This window comes from Hemiscyllium ocellatum, chromosome 20, assembly GCF_020745735.1.
Source record: "Hemiscyllium ocellatum isolate sHemOce1 chromosome 20, sHemOce1.pat.X.cur, whole genome shotgun sequence".
In the NCBI taxonomy this organism is placed as follows: Eukaryota; Metazoa; Chordata; class Chondrichthyes; order Orectolobiformes; family Hemiscylliidae; genus Hemiscyllium; species Hemiscyllium ocellatum.
In genome coordinates, this window is record NC_083420.1 from 48,428,548 (window position 1) to 48,451,093 (window position 22,546).

The 22,546-nt window shown below is 40.9% G+C and overlaps 1 protein-coding gene across 2 annotated transcripts in view; it reads left to right on the plus strand.

Moving 5' to 3' along the window:
- Positions 1-2,454: 2,454 nt before the first annotated feature.
- ap5z1 (adaptor related protein complex 5 subunit zeta 1) overlaps positions 2,455-22,546 on the plus strand; it is a 58,351-nt gene continuing 38,259 nt past the window's right edge. For both annotated transcript variants that reach the window (XM_060840334.1, XM_060840333.1), the window contains exon 1: positions 2,455-2,538. In XM_060840334.1, the coding sequence (XP_060696317.1) occupies positions 2,498-2,538 (41 nt within the window). In that variant the 5' untranslated portion in view covers positions 2,455-2,497. The remainder of the gene's footprint in view (positions 2,539-22,546) is intronic.

The following is a 22,546-nucleotide window of genomic DNA, read 5'->3' on the forward strand; positions in this document are numbered from 1 at the left end:
CTTCCTGTTCCTGACCCAGTTTTTTATACAATAAAAAATAGTTCTTGTTTTTTACCACAGATTACAACATGTCCTGCATCTGCAATCACAGGCCGGCAATACCCCCGCTATCTCCCTCGCTCTCCCAACCGCCACCAAGGCCGCTAGTACACACTGCTCTTTGTTAAAAGTCATTCCTATTGTGTTTTTACATCAGCATATCTTTACATGTCAGATGTACTCAGTACTTTTCCACTGTAGTGGGCGGCACAGTGGTTAGCACTGCTGCCTCACAGTGCCAGAGACCTGGGTACAATTCCCGACTCAGGCTACTGACTGTGTGGAGTTTGTACATTCTCCCCGTGTCTGCGTGGGTTTCCTCTGGGTGCTCTGGTTTCCTCCCACAGTCACAAAGATGTGCAGGCCAGGTGAATTGGCCATGTTAAACTGCCCGTAGTGTTATGTAAAGGGGTAAATGTAGGGGAATGGGTGGGTTGTGCTTCGGCGGGTCGGTGTGGACTTGTTGGGCCAAAGGGCCTGTTTCCACACTGTAAGTAATCTAGTCTGTTCATCCCCACAAGGGTTACAGAACCCACTGTGTTAGTTAATAGTTAAGTGTTGCATTGTATTATGAGTGACTGAAACAAATATATCATTTAAATGCTTCTGAATGCTACGTACTAAGGCATATATTTACAATAACTACGAAGATAACTACCCATACTTTAAAAATGAATAAGTAACTTCATTTTACGTTTGATAAAGTTTAGTAAGGTTACTACTCGAGTTTCAGGAGTGGATCCTGTGTTTTGAGTTTGAGAGTGCAAGAGTTGATGCTGTTATAAGTGAATTCTGTCTAGGTATTCTAAATCTCCGGAGAATAGTCCCTGACACTCGGCTAACTATTCTACACTAGGGCTATAGTTCAGATCAACCAGGTTCTGCCTCCACACTCTGCCGACCGCGGACTGTCCTTTAACCCTTGACTTCAAGGGAGACTGTCCACAAGGTCCCGTCCTAGGAGGCGAACTCCAAGCTGTCAGCACCAGCCCTCATCCCCTCCGGCTACCGCTTTTCCCGTGGCAAATCGAAATGCTGCGAGACACACAAATGAGCAATTGATGTTTATTTCAAACTTGCAAGTTTGGGCAGCTTCCAAAGGGAGCTTCGGAAGAATCGCAACAGAAGATTTTACAGCACTAATATTTATACATTATTTTTACATGTAAAAACATTAGTGATAATTCCATTGGTTAAAACATCTCACGCTATACATTTTTCTTACATTCAAAATCATTAATGACAATTCCATTGGTTAAAACATTTCACGCTTTTCTTTGCCAATTCTTTAATTAAATGTTATATTATTTTAACAATTTTGCTGAATTAAATGTTATATTGTTTTTAACAATTTTGCTGGTTAAAGCATTTATCTGCTAAAGCATTCCTTGGTATCTTGCCCAAGGTTACCATGTTCCTGACATAACAGAGGTGACTTCTGGTTCATGTTCTCATATGGCCTAGTTGCTCATAATTAGCCTTTACTTATTAAACCTCAGTTTTAATACAGAAATTACCTTACCCATACCAAAAGAATGTGTGTGGTGTGAGTGTGTGTGTATGTGAGAATGTGTGAGAGAGAGAGAGTGTGTGAAACTGCAGAAATGACATTACCCATATCAATGCTGGTGGGAAAATTGTGTTCAGATGTGGGATCTGAAGCCATTTATATTTTGAGGAGGTTTGTAGAAGCATGAAGGAAAACTGTTTAAAGACAGTCAGAATAGTTTTGCTGTGGTTGAATTATATTGCTGGATGAGCTGGCAAGCAAAGCTTGTTCTGGAGTAGCAGAATGTGAACACAAAGCACGAGGATACCCTCAAGGCACGTGGGTGACCATTGACTGCCCCAAAAACTGAAGCTGGGAGCAGGTGCATGTTGGATCAATCTGGTGGGTTGAGACATGGAAGTTAGTTTGGCACCATTTAAGGGTCAGATCAGACCATGAAATTAAGAGGATTAATCAAATTAAAGGTAATTGCAGAACGTTTCCTGTTTTGAGAATATTCTGGTAGCGCCAACTGTCTGAGTCTTTGGTGTCCATAGATACAACGTGCTCGTGCTGCAGAAACCTTTCAGTAACTCACTCTCTCTCTCAGTCAACAAGTTAACATTTGCAAAACAACTCAACTGAAGAGGTGGAGTTGCGACTATTTCAAGAACCAGATGCATCGAAACAGGTTGAAATGCATAAAATTTGAAACTATAGATAAAATCAAAAGCGAATACCTCGTTCGACTTTAATCTTCCACTGAACGTGCTCGAGCGTTGGCTGTTGTTAGTTGGGGGGGGGGGGGGGGGTGAGTGTTCCGGAATCGATCTTGGGTGCTCTGCTCTCCAGCCGGACGCCAAAGGGGGTGGTGTACAAGGTTCATTGTTCTGGTACGCGCCTTTTCCTGTTCCCCGCGGGTTCCGGGGAAAACTTGGAAGGTTGGTGGGGTTTGAAGCGGCGGCCGTGATGTTTGGGGTCTCGGCGGAGAACCTCCTCAGGCAGGCCAGGTAACCGAGCAAGGTCCCGGGGAGGGAGGGAGGGGGTGGGGAATGAGATTGACCACGCTTCAGGGCGTCCCGAGACAAGTTAAACTCAAGTTAAACGCCGTTTGAAATGTAGTTGCTTCTGTAATGGATGAAAGGACACTGCCACAGACAGCAATGTGATTATACCTGCATAACCTTGTCTAAGGATGTTGAGGGTAAAAAATGAGGTCTGCAGATGCTGGAGATCACAGCTGAAAATGTGTTGCTGGTTAAAGGATGTTGAGGGACAAACATTAGTCAGACAACAGGGAGAGTTCCTCAATCTTCAAACTATTCAAAGATAGACAGTGCAGCATTTCCCTCAGTACTGCACCTCAAAGCAGTTTTAACCTCAATTCAAGGCTGGAGTCTTTTGAAATACAATCTCATGACTTTTTAAGTGAGTCTGGGACCACTGAGCTTAACAATTGCTAACGAGCAGCAAATCAGAGCTTCACCACTTTTAACTGAATCGATGGCAAACCGGGCTTTTCCTTTCAGAAACAAAACTGCTAAAAGTTGCAGTCGCTGCATTATAAATGAAAGTTGGAAGTAATGAGTGTACGTTATCTGAAAACAGAAAATCCAGTTAATTTTTTTTGTAAGATAGAGCCCTGTCAGTGTTAGACAACATTGTTGTTTCACAAGCAGGTTGAAATCACATTAACAGCTGAACTTAGTGAGTTTGTGGCTTTAGGAGAAAATAAACAAAACACGCTGATCTACTGTAATGTTTAGAATCTTAAAAATCACTCAACACCAGATTATAGACCAACAGCTTTATTTTGGAAGCACTAGCTTTCAGAGTGCTGCTCCGTCAGGTAGTTGTGGAGTATAAGATTGTGAGACACAGGATTTATAGCAAAAGTTTACAATGTGATGTAACTGAAATTAGATATCTGAAACAGACCTGGATTGTTTAAGTCTCTCATCTTTTACAATGAACATGTTGGTTTCGGTTCTTTTATATGTAAATTGCAGAACTTTTTAAAAAGTTACCTTCTCAAGTGAACTTTAAAAATTGGTGTCATGTCAGTCCAGATAATGCATTGAAGGTGTGAGCTGCCCCATGTGAGACTCAGTGCCACAAGGTTCAAATTGATTCTAATCTTGAAAAAATAGATTTACAGAATCTTACATGGCTTCATGAAGTTTTTGAGCAAAATAAAATGTAATTCTGTAAATACAAATTCACCCCACAAACTTAAGTTTTTTGTATGGTGGGAGTAAGTTATGAGTGTCTGAGAAAATGTGAGTGTGTCAAGGGATAGAAGTGTGAGAACGGGTCTGTGTGAATGAATGGATCTGTAGGAGTCTGTGTCTGTTTAGTGCAGTGGGGTCACCTGTATAATGACATGAATCCAAGGTCCTGGTTGAGGCCATCCCCATGGGCACTTTTCGTTGTTGCCTGTCCTGAAGTCTGACTTGGAGGATGGTCACCTGAAGGTTTGAGGTTAAATGTTTTGGACTGCTGAAATGTTCTCTGGGAGGGAACACTCTTGTATGTTGATTGTTGTGCATTGTCCATTCATCTGTTGCCGTAGCCTCTGCTTGGTGTCGCCAATGTACCATGCCTCAGGGCATCCTTGCCTGCAGCGTATGAGATAACAACGTTGGCTGAGTCACATGAGTACCTGCCACGTACATGGTGGGAGGTGTCCGCATGTGTAATGGTGGTATCCGTGTCGACACACTGACACGTCTTGCAGCGTCTACCGTGACAAGGTTGTATGGTGTCCTGAAAGCAGGACAGTTTGCTACAAACAATGATCTGTTTGAGTTTTGGTGATGGTTTAAAGATGAGAGGTGGAGGCGTGGAGAAGATCTTGGTGAGGTGCTCATCCTCATTGATAATGTGTTGCAAGTTGCGAAAAACATGGCATAGTTTTTCGGCCCCTGGAAAGTACTGGACAACAAAGGGTACTCTCTCGGTAGCAACTCATCTCTGTCTCCTGAGGAGGTCGTTAGGGTTTGTCACTGTGGCATGTCAGAACTGGCAGTCAATGTGTTGAGCATTGTACTCATTCTTATGAGGGCATCCCTGAGTACTTCGAGGTGTCTGTCATGTTGCTCCCCATCTGAACAGATGCTGTGTATGCGTAGCACTTGTCCATAGAGGATGGCTGTTTTAATATATTTCCAGTAGTAGCTGGAGAATTGTAGCATCATGAGGTTATCCATGGATTTGCGGTAGAGTGGGGTACCCATCCTTGATGGAAATGCATGTGTCCAAGAATGAGACAGATAGTTTGATGGTGGGATGAAACTCATTGATGTCACTGTATTGTTTCAATAAAAAAAAAACTCCTCGCCATGGGTCCAGAGGAAGAAAATGTTGTCAATGTACCTGGTGTATAGTGTTGATTGGAGGTCCCGCGTAGTGAAGTCTCGTTTAAACCTGTGCACGAAAATGTTGGCATATTGGGGTGCAGATTTGGTCCACGTTGCTGATCCATGTGTCTGGATGAGGAACTAGTTGTCAAAGGTGAAAATGTTGTGGTTGAGGATAAAGCAGATGAGTTGCAGGACTCATCTCGGAGATTGGCAGTTGTTGGTGTTGAGTACTGAGGCTGTTGCTGCAATGCCATCATTGTGGGGGATTCTGGTGCAGAGTGGTGAAACGTCCATTGTGACCAGGAATGTTCCCAGTTTGATGAGTGCTGAGCTTCTGTACGAAATCTATAGAGTCGTGACAAAAGCTGGGGGTCTCCTGTACAATGGGTTTCAAGATTCTTTGAAATAGCCAGAGACGTTCTCTCTCAGGGTTCCATTGCCTGATACGATAGGACATCCTATTGGCTTTGTGTATCTTCGGGAGTCAGTAGAAGTTCCCTACGCGAGAAGTATGTGGGATGAGGGCGCGTAGGGAACTCTGATCAGGACTTGGATCCAGTCCTTCAATGTGTTTAGTTCACGGGTATGGTGTTTGGTCAGATTGGCTGGTAGTTGCCTCTAGTGTTTCTGGTTGTTGGTACACTTCCTTGCAATAATGTGTTTTATTCTGAATGACGATGGTTCCTCCTTTTATCTGCTGGTTTGACGACAATCTTGTGATTGATTTTGAGAGCATGGATGGCGTTGCATTGTGATCGGGTGATGTTCTGCTCTACCCTTTGGGTATGGCTGAATCTGGCATTTATATATTTCCTGATGGTTTGAGCATACATGTCAAGTTCAAGGCAGCGGCCCTCTGGTGGGTTCCAAAGTGACTCCTTTGTTTGCTCCACGTCTCACCTTTTAAACAACCAAACCTCAAACATATCATTATTCGTAGCAAACTGCCTGGTTTTCAGGACAACACCATATAATCTTGTCATGGTAGATGCTGCAAGATGTCAGAGTGTTGACACGGATACCATCATTACGCGTGGGGACACCTCCCACCATGTACGTGGCAGGTACTCATGTGACTCAGCCAACGTTGTTATCTCATACGCTGCAGGCAAGGATGCCCTGAGGCATGGTACATTGGCGACACCAAGCAGAGGCTACAGCAACGGATGAATGGACACTGCACAACAATCAATATAGTGTTCCCTCCCAGTCAGAGTACACTTCAGCGGTCCAGGACATTCAACCTTGGACCTTCGGGTGACCATCCTCCAAGATGGACTTTGACACGGGCAACAACGCAAAGTGGCTGAGCAGAAGCTGATAGCCAAGTTCGGTACCCATGGGGATGGCCTCAACCGGGACCTTGGCTTCATGTCACACTACAGGTGACCCTACTGCACTACACGCACACTGAGACCAATGCACCCACACAGTCCCTCATCCCCCCCCACACACACACACACACACACACACACACACACACACACACACACACACGTGTTTGTGGGGTGAATTTTAATTTGGAGTATTACATTTTAATTTGCTCAAAAGCTGCATGAATCCATGTAAGATTCTGTAAATCCGTTTTTTAGATTAGAATCAGTCTGCCTGTTGTGGCACAGTCTCGCACAGGGCAGCTCACACCTTAACTGCATTGTTTGGGCCGACATGGCACCTATTCTTAAAATTCACTTGTGAATGTAACTTTTAAAAACGTTCTTCAATTTACATATGAAAGAACTGAAACCAACATATCAATTCTAAGAGATGAGAGACTTAAACAATCCAGGTCTTTTCAATGTATAATTTCAGTGACATCACACTGTAAGCTTTTGCTATAAATCCTGTGTCTTACAACCTTATACTCCACAACCATCTGATGAAGGAGCAGTGCTCTGTAAGCTAGTGCTTCCAATTAAATCTTGGACTATAACCTGGTGTTGTGATTTTTAACATTGTACTCCCCAGTCCAACACTGGCATCTCCATAGCAATGTTAGAATTGCTTGTGTTGCACTCTGGGCTTCTTTTGTCTATTCTTCTCTGTACTTTTGGCTTCTGCATTTCAAACAATTCTTTTGGTGAGTCTCTGTTCTCGAGATTCTTTGGTAACAATGTGAAATGTATACTGTAGAGGAGTCAGCCTTTTTTTCAAAAAATAAAAGTTTTTGAAATGCTGCTTCCAGCCCATGGCTCCACCGATCCTTGTTCGTCTTTGAAAAGGATAACAATGCAATAACTCAATTTAAGATGTAACTGTCAAAAAAAAGTTGTTAAGAAGTGTTGCAACAAGAGGTAATCAGCAGAACAACTTGAATGATTTTTAACTTTAATGTTAAACAGTATGTCTTCATTTTTAGATTCCCTTTTTCTCACCAGTAACCACCCTTGATTAGTTAGCAGTATTGAGAAGTTTCAGATTTTCTTCAAAAATAACAGATTGCTGCTAATTTGATTTTTAAAAAATGGTTAGGAAGTTATTTCAAAACCAGTCAAGCAGGATTTAAACAACTGTTGCATTCTCACCAACCAGAAATTTGACATTTCTTTTACTGTACAGTCAAGTAGAAAGTGCTAAATGGAATATTAATATACAGAAGAAAGCGGTTTGTCTTTTGATTCCATGACAAGAATAACTTTGCTAGTCTCACTGCCCTGTTTGTTCCCCAAAGCCTTGAAAATATTTTGTCTTCACGTAATTCAACCGCTGCAATTGAATCTGTCACCATGAGAGACATTTAATTTCAGTTCCTTACCACCACCTGCTTTATATAAAAAAAAATGTTGCTGTTGGTTCTTTTGATAGCCATCTTAAATTAGTATCTTCTGGTACTTGAACTTTCACCCAATGAGAACTGTTTCCCGCAATCCACTTTGTTTGGACCCAGCATGACTTTGAACCACTTCAGTAAATTCTCTTTCCATCTCTTCCACTCCAAGTGTGGGAGGTAATTGTGTGTTGGTAATGTCATAGGCCTAATAATCCTGAGGACCTCCGTTCAAATCCCACCATGGCACATAGGGAAATTTGATTTTGATTATTTATTGGAGTTGAAAGCTAGTCCATTAGTTCTCATGTAAGTATTGTTGATTGTTGTAAATTCCCATCTGGTTCACTAATGCCCTTTAGGAGATGGAAGTACCTGGTCTGGTTGACATGTGTCTTGAAACCCACAGCAATGTTTCTGAATCTTAGTCGGCTCTCTGAGCCTCTTCAAAGGGCATTCAGCTTAAGTAAGCACAGCTGGCTTTACCCAGAGACGTCCACATCCAATACAAGAGTAACAGAAATCTTGGATGCCAACCTACCTATGTGACTAAGTTTGTCATCCTTGGAACCATTCACATAAGTCTTCTCTATGCCTTCTCCAATGCCTTGATATACTTCCTGTATTGTGGTACTTGAACTTTAGACACTGTACTCCAGTAGAAACCAAACTATAACTTATCTGCATTTTATGTTCTGTCTCCAATTATAAAGTCCAGATCCCATACACCCATTCTAATGCAGTTCTGTCTTCAACGTTTTGTGTATAAATATCCCCAGGTCTCTTTGTCCCTGCATAGAGACACACAAGTTTAAAGAATATGTATGTATTTTATATTTTGTTTTTATAATCAGAACTGTTGTGGTTCCAAATCCAGATTTCTTGCTTCTCAGTAACTCTAAAGAATATTTTACCAATCTTTAAGATTTTGCTGACCAAAAACCAGGAAGGAAGGAAATTACACAAGAGTTTTTATCATGATATTGATTTGCTGCTGCTAACAGATTGCAGTTGAATTCTCTATCATTGAATTTAAATAGCTGAATTGAAGTTACAGAAATTAATGTACTTTGCCTGCTGTCGCTGAGAGATTATTGATTTCTGTATGTAATGGAGTAAAGTGGCTGAGCGTTTCAGGAACTAAACACATTGGCAGAAGTGAGGACTGCAGATGCTGGAGATTAGAGTGAAGATTAGAGTGGTGCTGGAAAAACACAGCAGGTCAGGCAGCATCCGACCAGCAGGAAAATCGACGTTTCAGGCAGGAACTCTTCCTCAGGAGTGGCCTGCTGTGCTTTTGCAGCACCACTCTAAACTAAACATGTTGATCTAGGCATCATGCTGCATGATTAGTGTGGGAGTTTGACATGTATCTGTGTAAAAGTCCTTTACATGTACGGCGAATCTTTATCCCATTAGAAACCAGCAGGTTATTGTCTGTGTTAAAATATGAACAGATCAAGTTCAAAGCACCAAGTGTTTGTTTCCTGTGTTTGCATAGTTTGATTATTAGACCCGTTCCCTTTCATCAATGGGGCACATTGATGTCCCAAAAGGTGCTTGATAGATATGCTTACTCCTAACCCTGCATTTGTATTTCCCTTGATGCCTGTTCAATGTCCTTTTGAAACATTAATTGTCACCACGTTTGTTGGTAGCGTGTTCCAATTCATTGCCCTTTGCTATATAAAAATGTTCTTCCTCACATTGTCTGTGAGTTTGCTGAAAAATGTAAATTCCTAGTTCATGTACCATTAGATAATGGGAACTAGCCAGCCATGGCCTTGCAAAACATGGCATCTAAAGGAGGTGATGACTGCGAAGTTGTACAAGCAAATGTTTTTCTAGCACTACTTATGGGCCAAGAAGAGCATGATTGCAACTCCTGAACCACTAACGAAACCTCCACTGTAATCCCTAAACAACAATCCAGTGTCATAGAGTCAGAGGTTTACAGCATGGAAACAGGCCCTTCTGCCCAACTTGTTCATGCTGCCCAGTTTTCGCAATTAAACTAGCTCCATTTGCTTGTGTTTGGTACGTACCCCTCCATGTGCCTGTCCAAATGTTTCTTAAATGACAAAATTGTACTTGCCTCCACTGCCATTTCTGGCAGCTTATTCCAGACACTTACCACCCTCTGTGAAGCAGCTGCCCTCTGGACCCTTTTGTGTATCTCCCTTCTCACCTTTTAAACCTACACCGTCTTGTTTTAGACTCTCTACCAGGGAGGAAAGCTGTTGGCTATCTACTTTTTCTATGCGTTTTAATAGACCTCCTATAAGGAGGTCACTGTTCCAAGGACAGAAGCTTGAACACACTCACCAACAGGCTGTCTAACTTCAAATAATGTAGGACTTGCTGTGCAGGTCTAACCTGCATTCCTCACTCTAAGCACCCTATGGTCTGTATGATCTGCGCAAACAAAGCTTTTTACTATACTACAATAAATCAGTTGAATCTAATCATTCCAACTCAACACCATGTCCCCTAAACTGACCTCTATTCCCATCACCTGTATAGGATTTCCCTATCAATTAACCCGCCACTCCCCCACCTCCACCAACATCTGAATTTCTCCATCTTCTTCCAATCAGTGCCCCTGTGACATACCTGAACTGTCCATGTTCACTCCTCGAATCTCCTCATTAGATTTCTTCAGCCCCACCCGTTCTACCACTCTGTTCCCTGTCGTATTGTTCCCTCTGAGCTCTGTCACCCACTGTCAGTGTATATTTTAAAAACAATAGTAGCTAAGTGTGTGTTAACGCTATGGAAGGGGAGACGAGCAATTAATCAAGTGTATTGTACCCTAATTTCCCGATGATACAAAGGTGGCATGCAGGTTGTGAGAGGTGTACGGAGAGTCTCCAGAGAGACACTGTTAGGTTAAATGATGGGCAGTACTTTGGCAGATGGGGTATAATGTGGGAAAATGAGGTTGTTCACCCTTGCCAGAAGAATGGAGAGGCAGAATAATATTTAAATAGAGACTTCAGAATGCTGCATTACAGAGAGATCTGGTTATCCTTTTACATGTTAACAAAATGTTCAGGTGCAGTTAAAGCAAGTAGTTAGAAAGGTAAATGGAAATTCTGGCCTTTTACTTCTGGGGGATGGAATATAAAGATAGGGCTGTTTTGCTACAACTATACAGAGCATATTGAGATTGCTGCTATATAAAATTTGGGAGAAATTAAAGGGAAAGACTTGCACTGGAAGCAGCCCAAGAAGGATAAATGGGTCGTCTTCATGAAGAAAACTGGGGTAGGTTTGCAGTTTACTCCCTGGTGTTTATAGGAATTAGAGCCGATCTCATTGAAATCCAAGTCTCCAGCCTATCTCTATCCTGTTGTAACATCCAGCAGTTTTCGCTATCTGGAGGTCCTCCAGTCTTTGTATTGTCCATGAACTTACTAATTAGACCACCTACATTCTCCTCCAAACAGGACCCCAGCACTGATCCCTGCAGAACACCACTGGTCACAGAGCTCCAGTCAGAAAAAAACCCACCGATGCTCTCTATCTTCTATGACCATGCCAGTTGTGTATGCATGTTACCAGCTCTCTGTGGATCCCATGTGACTTCACTTGCTATATCAGCCTGCCCTGAGTGACCTTGTCAAAGTCCATCACCATGCTCCCATTTGTCATCTTTGTCAATTCCTCAAAAAACTCAATCATGTTTGTGAGACACAATCTCCCTCCCTCAAAGCCATGCTGCTTTGCCTATGAAGTCCATATTATTTCCAAATGTGAGTAAATCCTCTCCCTAAGAATCTTCTCTCATAACTTCCTTACCACTAACATAAGGCTCACTGGCCTGTAATTTCCCGGGTTATTCCTATTTCCCTTTTTAAACAAAGGAACAACGTTGGCTATTCTCCGATCCTCTGGGATCTCTCTTGTGACTAAAGAGGATACATAGATTTTCTACAAGGCCCCAGGAATTTCCTCCCTCAGAATTCAGGATAGATCCATCAGTTCTGGGGACTTTTCTATTTTCGCACTTTCAAAACACCCAACACCACCTTTTTCTTTAATATATCGATATGTCCTACAGTATCAACATGTACCCCTCTTTAGACTCTACCATGCCCTTCTGCCTTTGTTAAGGACCTCACCCATTTCCTCTGGCTCCATGCATATATTCCCTCCTTTATCTCTGAGTGGACCTACCTTTTTCCCAACTACCCTTTTGCTCTATATGTGTAGAACACCTTGGAGTTTTCCTTAATCTTGTTTGTCAAGGACATTTCATAGCCCATTTTAGCCATCCTCACTCCATTTTAATGCTGGAAATTACATTGTTTAAAAAAAATTATGCTTTAATTTTTGAAACAGAACATCACTCTGAAGTAACTAATGAGCACCTGTGATCAGGAAAAAGGAATAGAAGAACTTCCGTTTACTGTAGACACAGGCCAGAAACTGAAAAGAAAGGTGGCACTGAACAGGGTTCTGAATGATTTGCAATTTCCGCTGACGGATTTAGTTTAATGAGTAGAATCTGATGAATGTGACAAATTTCTTCCCATGTGTCCTCAAATTAATGGGATTGAGCAGTAATTCTTCCTGAACAGCAGCAGAAGAAGCCAAAGTGTAAATGTCAGTCAATAATTGTGCATGTGACGCTCTGAGATGAGAATGCATTGCATGCGATGTGTTTACCAGGATAGCTGATCATTATTTCCAAGAGAATGAAAAATACATCCTTCGTTTACAATACTAGTAATAAAAAGAAAATTGCATACATTTTTCAATAATATAGGATGAAACAGAATTTGGGGAACCATCCAGCTATAAAACATGGAAGCTGCCATTCATCCTACACAAACAACCAAGAACAAGTGCTGTCTATGAATTGTGCTTATGATTGCATTGGTATCCAAAGAGGGAGAAATACTTTGATGCAAATTTGGGCTATAAGACAGTTGCCATTTGAACCTGGCAATCAGGCAGACTGCATCCAAAAGGGTGTGGAATTATTTAGTTCTCAAAATAATTGGCACAATTTATAATCCAGTAAAATGGGATTGTTCATGTTTACAGAATCTGTAAGTAGAATTACAAAGTGTGGCAGCACTCTTCCATTTATCTAAGCTGATGGTTAGGCAGTGAATTCTTTGGGGATTGAGGATATTTATATGGTGCACATTTGCTGATGGCTGACATGACCAATCCACAAGAGGCAGGTTCTGCCTTAAGTGCTGCAAACGAAGTGGTTATCAGGTGACATTTGTGGGTTATTGGTTTCAGTACAGGCATTTGATTTGTGTGCAATTTGGAGCATAGTACAGGGCGATAGAAGATAATTCCTCATAGGAATGAGGAAATGCTCACATGTTCTGAGGAAGCGTCACTTGACCAGAAATGTTAACTTTGATTTCTCTCCACAGTTGCTGCCAGTCCTGAGTTTTTCCAGCAATTTCTGTATTCCTGATTTACAGCATCTGTAGTTCTTTCAGTGTTTTAATCTGTAAATCAGGGCCACCTGTTTTGATGTTTGTTTTCAAATTGCTATAGGCGTTGGTTGCCCTGAATGGCCCACCGCTGATGTCGTATTACCCTTTGATCAGTGTCTTCCAGGTGTGAGAATCAATGTTTAGGGCCTTCATTGCTGTGCTCACCAGCATGCTGTAAGTAGAGCTTTGGGTGTCCCACTGGCTCAATATCCGTGTAATCTCTCAAGCAAATGGTTAACACAGTTAGTGAGCTCTTTTGCAATGATCTTTTTAGAACAAGGACAACTCTAGGGTTTGGAGTTGCCATGAGTCCTAAAGCATAAAAAGATAAACATCAAGTTTTGCATTCTGAAATTAGGTGCCACTAGAAGCTGCTAAAGCCTCCATCGCAGTTAGAAGCACAGTATGACCATAATGGATTTACAAGGCTGGCAAAACCTAAGTAAAAAAAACTAGGTTAAAAACAAGGGCTAAAGATGCTGGAAACCAGATTCTAGATTATTAGAGTAGTGTTGGAAAAGCACAGCAGTTCAGGTAGCATCCGAGGAGCAGGAAAATTGACGTTTCGGGCAAAAGCCCTTCATCAGGAATAGAGGCGGAGTGCCTGCAGGGTGGGGGAGAAAGCAGCATAGAGTACAATAGGTGAATGGGGATGGGGATGGAGGTGAAGAGCTTCAGGGCAGAGGCAATGACCGGGGGTTGCAGTGGGAGAGGGACTCCCTGAGATTGTTGTAGCGAGAGGAGGAAAACTTCTTCAAGGCAGGCATCTTTCCAAGAGGATTCGCAGTAGCAAAAGCTAAGAGACATTAGAGTTTATTAATACTGAGTTACAGCTAAAGCAGTTTGAACATGAAAAACTGAAACATTGGAGTTGAAGAAATTGGAAAAGGAGTTGGAATTCTAAAGAGCAGAAAAATACGAGGGAAGAGCATTGTAAAGGAAATGAGAAGGCCAGAACTAACAATTGTGCATATAGGAGGGCAACTTGTTTAGTTGGTGTGTCATAGAGCTGTAGAGATGTACAGCGTGGAAACAGACCCTTTGGTCCAACCCCTCCATGCTGACCAGATATCCCAACCCAATCTAGTCCGACCTGCCTGCTCTTGGCCCATATCCCTCTTTTCCTATTCATATACCCATCCAAATGCCTCTTAAATGTTGCAATTTTACCATTCTCCACCATTTCCTCTAGCAGCTTATTCCATACTCTTACCACCATCCGTTAAAAAAAAAGTTGCCCTTAGGTCTCTTTTATATCTTTCCACTCTCACCCTAAACCTATGCCCTCTCTAGTTCTGGACTCTCCCACCCCAGGGAAAAGACTTTACCTATTTACTCTATCCATGCCGTTCATAATTTTGTAAACCTCAATAAGATCACCCCTCAGCCTCCGACGATCCAGGGAAAACAGTCCCAGCCTGTTCAGCCTCTCCCTATAGCTCAAATCCTCCAACCCTGGCAACATACTTGTAAATCTTTTCTGAACCCTTTCAAGTTTCATAACATCTTTCTGATAGGAAGGAGACCAGAATTGCATGTGATATTCCAATAGTGGCCTAACCAATGTCCTGTACAGCTGCAACATGACCTCCTAAGTCCTGTTCTCTGTACACTGACCAGTAAAAGAAAGCATACCAAACGCCGCCTCCACTATCCTATCGACCTGCAACCCCACTTTCAAGGAGCAATGAGCCTGCACTCCAAGGTCTCTTTGTTCAACAACACTCCCTAGGACCTTACCATTAAGTGTATAAGTCCTGCTAAGATTTGCTTTCCCAAAATGCAACACCTCGCATTTATCTGAATTAAACTCCATCTGCCACTTCAGCCCATTGGCCCATCTGATCAAGATCCTGTTGTAATCTGAAGTAACCCTCTTCAGTGTCCACTATATCTCCAATTTTGGTGTCATCTGCAAACTTACTAACTGTACCTCTTATGCTCGCATCCAAATCACTTATGTAAATGACAAAAGGTAGAGGACCCAGCACTGATCCTTGTGGCACTCCACTGGTCACAGGCCTCCAGTCTGAAAAACAACCCTCCACCACCACCCTCTGTCTTCTACCTTTTGAGCCAGTTCTGTATCCAAATGGCTAGTTCTCCCTGTATCCCGTGAGATCTAACCTTGCTGATCAGTCTCCCATTGGGAACCTTGTCAAACGCCTTGCTGAAGTCCATATCAATCACATCTACCGCTCTACCCTCCTCAATCCTCTTTGTTACTTCGTCAAAAAACTCAATCAGGTTTGTGAGACATGATTTCCCATGCACAAAGCCATGTTGACTATCCATAATCAGTCCTTGCCTTTCCAAATACATGTACAACCTGTCCCTCAGGATTCTCTCCAACAACTTGCCCAACACCAAGGTCAGGCTCACTGGTCTATAGTTCCCTGTTTTAACCTTGCCACCCTTCTTAAATAGTGGCCACGTTAGCCAACCTCTAGTCTTCTGGCACCTCACCTGTGACTATTGGTGATACAAATATCTCAGCAAGAGGTCCAGCAATCACTCCTCCAGCTTCCCAGAGACCTAGGATATACCTGATCAGGTCCTGGGGATTTATCCACCTTTTATGCGTTTTAGGACATCCAGCACTTCCTATTCTGTAATATGGACATTTTGCAAGGTGTCACCATCTGCTTCCCTATAGTCTATATATCTTCCATATCCTTGCTGATCTTTGAGGGGCCCCAATTTCCCTAGTTACCTTTTGTCCTGTAATGTATTTGTAAAAACCCTTTTTTGTATTCTCCTTAATTCTATTTGCCAAAGCTATCTCACATGCCCTTTTTGCCCTCCTGATTTCCCTCATAAGTATACTCCTACTTCCTTTATACTCTTCTAAGGCCTCACTCGATCTATCCTTATGCTTCCTTTTTCTTAACCAAACCCTCAGTTTCTTTAGTCATCCAGCATTCCCTATACCTACCAGCCTTCCCTTTCACCCTAACAGGAATATACTTTCTCTGGATTCTCGTTACCTCATTTCTGAAAGCTTCCCATTTTCCAGCCATTCCTTTACCTGCAAACATCTGCCCCCAATCAGCTTTTGAAAGTTCTTGCCTAATACTGTCAAAATTGGCCCTTCTCCAATTTAGAACTTCAACTTTTAGATCAGTCTATTCTTTTCCATCACTATTTTAAAGCCAATAGAATTATGGTCGCTAGCCCCAAAGTGCACCCCCACTAACACCTCAGTCACCTGCCCTGCCTTATTTCCCAAGAATAGGTCAAGTTTTGCACCTTCTGTAGTAGGTACATCCACATACTGAATCAGAAAATTGTCTTGTACACACTTAACAAATTCCTCTGCATTTAAACCCTTAAGACTATGGCAGTCCCTGTCTGTGTTTGGAAAGTTAAAATCCCCTACCATAACCACCCTATTATTCTTACGGATAGGTAAGATCTCCTTACAAGTTTGTTTCTCAATTTCCTTCTGACTATTAGGGGGTATATAATACGATCCCAATAAGGTGTGTTAAAATGGCACAGTTTAAAAAGTCAGATATCAATAGAAACTGAGGATAATCCTATTCATAATCCAAGGCCTAATAACGAAGTACTTAAGTTTGTATAGATAATTGCAAACTTTTGAGGAAATGTATTTAGAGGCATTCTTTGTCATTTGAGAAAATGACACAGTAAAGTGACGTGGCCAAATGAGAACTCTTCTTTGTCCGTGCAAAGCCGGATGGTGGGTGCAACACAGGTATTGTATGCATTTCTGTCAGAGGAGGCTTCTGTAGATTATCATGAATTAGAAGATGCTCCTTTAGGTGCATTTGAGTTAGGTACTGAAGCATACAGCTGAAATTTGGGAAAAACAGTCTGGACAAACCTAAATTGAATTTGAAAAGTCTAAAGAAAGAAATTTTAATAAGTGTATGAAAATATTTGGAGTTGAGATCATTCTCTTATTGAAATTTTAAAAGCTCGTTGCCTTTTGTAATAACCCACAGTGAAGCCCAACGGATTATGGGTTGCGGTTGCTAAACAGGCAGCAGCAATGACTGATCTCTAAAATTAAACCTTTTTACTGTCACTCTGATAAATTTGAAAAGGATAGAAAGTGGGAGAGAAAGAGGTTGGAGAGTAGCTGGGGTGAAGAACAAATGGATGGGAATGTTCCAAGAAATCCTCTTTCTTTAGATCAAAAAGGAAATTTACTGAGGGTGGAGGGTAAAGTAGGCCTAAGTGTTTCTGGCATCATAAAGTGGGACGCCTTTCTGGAAGGTGCGAATGAAGATTAGGGGACTTATTGGGGTTTGTAAGAGTGAATCTTAAAAAAGAAACTAAAATGGCAAATACTAACGGTCAAATTATAGTTTTAATAACAACAGACAACTGGAGCTAAAAACTGCTATGAATGCAGGAATGATGAATAGAATAGATGTGAGGTACAGTATTAAGGATTTTTGTCAATCGGAAAGACGGCCCTTTTCTTCCTTCCAAGTGCTGCAGCTAAAGTCAAAACTGAGTCCAAGGAGCCACTCATTCTTTTGATGGTGAAAGACATAGTTTTGTTATCAAATTGTGCATTGAAAGCTGGAGAAATTGGGGGTAAGTGGTAGGTAAATCCCAGTTTTGTTGTATAAAGTAAAATTTTGAGTTGATTTATTTTGACCCACGTATCTAAGTATAGTGAAAAGTTTTGATGTATAGGCAGATCGCAATATACAAAGATCAGAGTGAGGAATAAAAGTTACAGCTGCAAAGAAGGGTTACAAAAATGAACATTAGATTTGAAATTTGAGAGGTCTATTCAGAAGTCTAACTACAGCAGGGATGAAGCTGTTGGTATGCATGTTTAAGCTTTTATATCTTTGCCTGACACGAGTTTGGAAGAGATTATAACTGGGGTATGGAAGGGACTTTGAGGCATTGACCAGTATAGATGGAGTCAATGGATGGAAGGTTGGGGTTGCATGATTGACAGGGCTGTGTTCGCAACTCTGTAGTTTCTTATGGTTTTGGGCAGAGTAATCGCCGTCCCAAGCTGTGATGCATCCTCCTCCACTCCATTGATGTAGATAGGGGCATGACCCCCTGAAGTTAATGATCAGCTCTTTAGTTTTGCTGACATTGAGAGAGAGATTGTTACCTTTACACTATTCCACCAGATTAGAATGTGACTTGTAGTCCAGAGCAGTGGAGGTATGCGTTTTTAAGAAATTACCCATGGATTGTGTTTATTTACTAATGGGGAATGGTTTAACTGAAGCAAAGTTTGTGGCTTCATTCATAATCATGTAAAGTTCATGCAAGTTACAGGGTAAGTATTTTTTCATCATATGTGGTGACCCGGCAAGTGGCTAAATGTAGTTCATCGGTCGAGGTCAAAGTAATATGACAAGTAAATGTTAGAGCAGCTGAAACTTTCTTTAAGCATTGGGATGTTTCAAACGAAGTGTTTGACATGCCTTCATTAATTGAGGCTCAGAAAGCACACCCAGAGTTAAATAAATGAATACAGGCAGCCCATACTGAGCCTGAAGGAGTTCTGCAGTGTTATTATGTTAAAAACAGTTCTTTTGAGGAAGTCGAGAAATCCTCATTGGTCTGCAAACAAGGAATGGATGGTCATTCAGCAGATAGTGGTACTGTCTAGAATTTGTAAGGAAATATTGCGAGTAGCTCAAGAAATTCCTATGTCAGTACATGTAGTAACTTAAGCATCATTAAACAGGCATTTTACATGGTCAACTCTTCACAAAGGTGTAGTGCAGTTCCATAGAACATGTCATACACATCAATTTGTAGGAAAAACTCAACATGTCAACCATCCTGCACTTTTAATATTACACCAGTTTTTGAACAACCTTTTTGTGAGCTTTAGTAGATTGTTTAGGACAATTGCTGAAAACAAAAGCAGGACCATGTCCTTATGGATATGGCAACCTGATTTCCAGAAGCTATTCCTTTTTAAGGATGCTCATCGCAGGATATTGGAAAAATTAACACTTTTTTTTAAACTCGGAATGGACTGAAATATAATCTGACCAAGGTTCCAACTTCGTCTCAAAATGTTCAGGACATAACTGGCAATATGGGTTTAAACAAAGTCAACTGTCCATCGTCTACAAACACAAGGATCTTTGGAGATATCTATCAGACTCTCAAAACAATTATTACAGCTTGTGATTACAAATACACTCAGGATTGGGACAAAGGGTTAGTTTTCTTATCATTTGCTACCAGTGATGTCCCCACTGAATCTACTGGTTTCAGCTTGTATGAATTAGTCTATGATCATGAGACAAGATTCATTATATTTGATTGAAGAGAAGTTTTTAAAGGAAAAAAACAAGTCCTTTAATGTTCGATAATGTCCATGTATCTAGAGAGACTGTCAGGCACGTGAACAAAACTAAAATGTGCATACCAACATGCTACAGCTCAAACATTTCTTGCAGGGTTGAAGTATGCCCATATCGCAATGGCTAGGTGAATCTCAGAAAGCAAAATCAGTGATCCATATAAGGTAGTTACAAGGGTTAGTAAAGCGACTTATCCGATAGAAATGCCCGGTCGTAAGAAATAGTGGGTGATGCCGAAAACATTGAGTGAGGTAACTAGTTCACAAAGTGAACTTGCTACAATTTGATTAGCCAATACGGAGACACACTGAGAAGGTGAGATGTGATTTCTGTGCTTAAATTGAGGACAATGGAAAGATTTAGTAAGATTACTGAGGACTTACCAGTAAATGTATAGAGATACATCTGAATGTACTCTGTTAGTTAGACATATTGTAGACTAGGAAAATCAGTGCTGACAAGATAGCATCCTTATTGGTTGAGTCTAGTAAAACAAGTTTAATTGAAAATGGAGATTCAGTGCATGCTGGCAAATCACTTGATTAATCCTTAATCAAAGCAGCTGCAGTTCACCAGTAGTGTTAGTCCACAACCTGATGAGTCAACTTGATTCGTAAAGATTACAGAAAAGTGAATGCAGTAAGAAAGCAGAAACTTATCCAGTTCCTCAGACGATTTATTGGTAAAGATATTGGTGCCTCAGTCCTGTCGAAGATTGATCTATTAAAAGGATATTGACAAGTACCATTAACATCAACAACTAAAGTAATATTTGCATTTTGTTATACAACATAAGTTATGTTGTTGTGAAATGATGCTGTTTGGGTATAGAAATGCTCCTGATACATTGCAAAGACATATAAATCAAGTCAAAGCATGGACGCCATGCAATATACAGGAATACCTGGGAAGAACATGTAAAGCAACTAGAAAACCAGTCTAAGAACTACAATTTGCAGGCTTAGTAATCCCATTGAGGGTGAATTTGCAAAAATGTTGCTAAGTTACTCAGGACACGTTGTAGGACACGTGTTGCCAAGGACAGCAGAAATGAAGGCTCTAATAGAATTCCCCATTCCTAAAATAAATTGCAAAAGTTTTGGCAATTTATAGGTTTTATCAAAAATTTGTTCCTTATGTCACAATAGTTGCATTGTTTAACAGATTTATGAAAACTAGCAAAGATGTATGATCAGTAGAATGTCGAGCAGTTTTGAGAACCTGACAACAATTCCGATAAATGAACCAGTGTTGGCCACCCTGACTTTTATAAATTGCCAGTTGACGTTAGTGGTTTGGATGGTATGTGCAAACTTGTTGCAAGATGAGGACTTGGGAATAGAGAAGCCAGTGGAATATTTTTCGAAGAAATTGAACCAATATCAGAAGCAGTACTTGGCAGTAGCAGAAAGAATTTGAGCTAATTATTGGCCCGTCAGCATTTTTGAAGTCTGACATCAGGTAAAGGTCACAACAGTCCTAGAGGACCATAGAACTGTTCTCTCATTAGAGAGAGATGTCTGGTGGTACGTTTAACCTGAGCATTACTATGCCTCAGGTGACCGGCAAGGTTAAGAAGGTGGAACCTCCATGATAATCTCAGCTGGTACAGGAATTGGACCTGTACTATCTGTTACTCTGGGTCGCAGAGCTGTCCAGTCAACCGAGCTGGTGACCATAATCCAGCACCTTCTGTTGATAAATTTAAAACTCAAACTGAGAGATTGTTCAGTTGAGGTTTATTGATTCAACCATTTAATGTAAAAATTGTTTACATTATGGCATTTTTACAATGTAAAAATGATGGAATAGGTTTAGAATTAGATCGTAAAAGATGGTATAAGATGCACTTAAGTTTCCAGTACCCTTTTAATAGATTAATCTTCGACAGGAGTGAGACACCATTAACCTTATAAGTAAATTGTCTGAGGAACTGGATAGTTTTGTGTTTTGTCTATCTGCCATATACCTTGTTGTGAAATACATTTTTAAAAATGTTTCATCTCTTTCAAGGATGGAGGCAAGTAAGAGACCATTCCTTTTGGACTTTGGCCTGAAATGAGGCAATTGGATATTGCTTCTAAAAGTAGAAAATATATAAGGAATAATATACAAATGGGGGGACAAAAACTACAGCTATCTGAGAATGCCTCGATGTCACATTTTTGAGGATCTTGGGTCCAGATAAATAGCCATCATATTTGTAAATTCAGGAGATTACAGCACAGTAACAACCCTCTGGTTTGACTGCACCGTAACACAGGCTCTGAGAGAAATGCAAACCGAAGCAAAGAGAAACCTTCAGAATATCTCTGCTCTCTCACTCAGTAAAGTTGCTATCCCTGTCAAAAGAGCGACAAATCCTCCATTCAGAGACTGAAAGAAATCATTCTCTAACCAAAGGAAAAATTCTAAAACCCAACCAGTCAATTAAAGTGTGATTATTGCTGTGCAAGTAACATTGTTTTATTATTGAAGAGTGAAAGGTTTGAGATATCCAAATTTTGATATTTGGATTGGTGATGTAGAACCGTCTCCCTGACTTTTCTTCCACCATCTATAATGTTTGTCTTGTTAGTTTCTCTGTGCCTGTATGGGTGTGTACTGTATGTGGGCATTTGAAAGGGGTAAAGTTTAAAGTATGTCGTCAAAATTATTGACTCATTTCATTTTTGCCATTGGTTAAGATCTGCTTGGTTACAATAAATTGTTTTCTCTTTTAATGACAAAAACCTGGTGTGTGTTCCTTTCTTCTACTGAATTAGACAATTAAGTAAATTGGGCATCTTGATAGTTTGATTACATTTTCACATTTGTGACAATTTTGGGAACAGTGTGACTCCAATATTGGTGCAAACTCTCCAGCAAATTATAGCACTAACCAGTTCCAACTGGTACATGATTAAAGTGATCAAGAGTGAGATGTGACTCCCTGTCTTATAACTTATTTTTATGCTTATAGTAAGGGAGGACAACTTACAGGTATGGGAGAGACAATCCATAAGTGTTATAATTGAATTTTTGGATGAGAAACAAAGCATTATCAGTACAGAGGAGTCCTCTGAATAAAATGTGCTGTTTTTTTTGTCTTTGCTTTC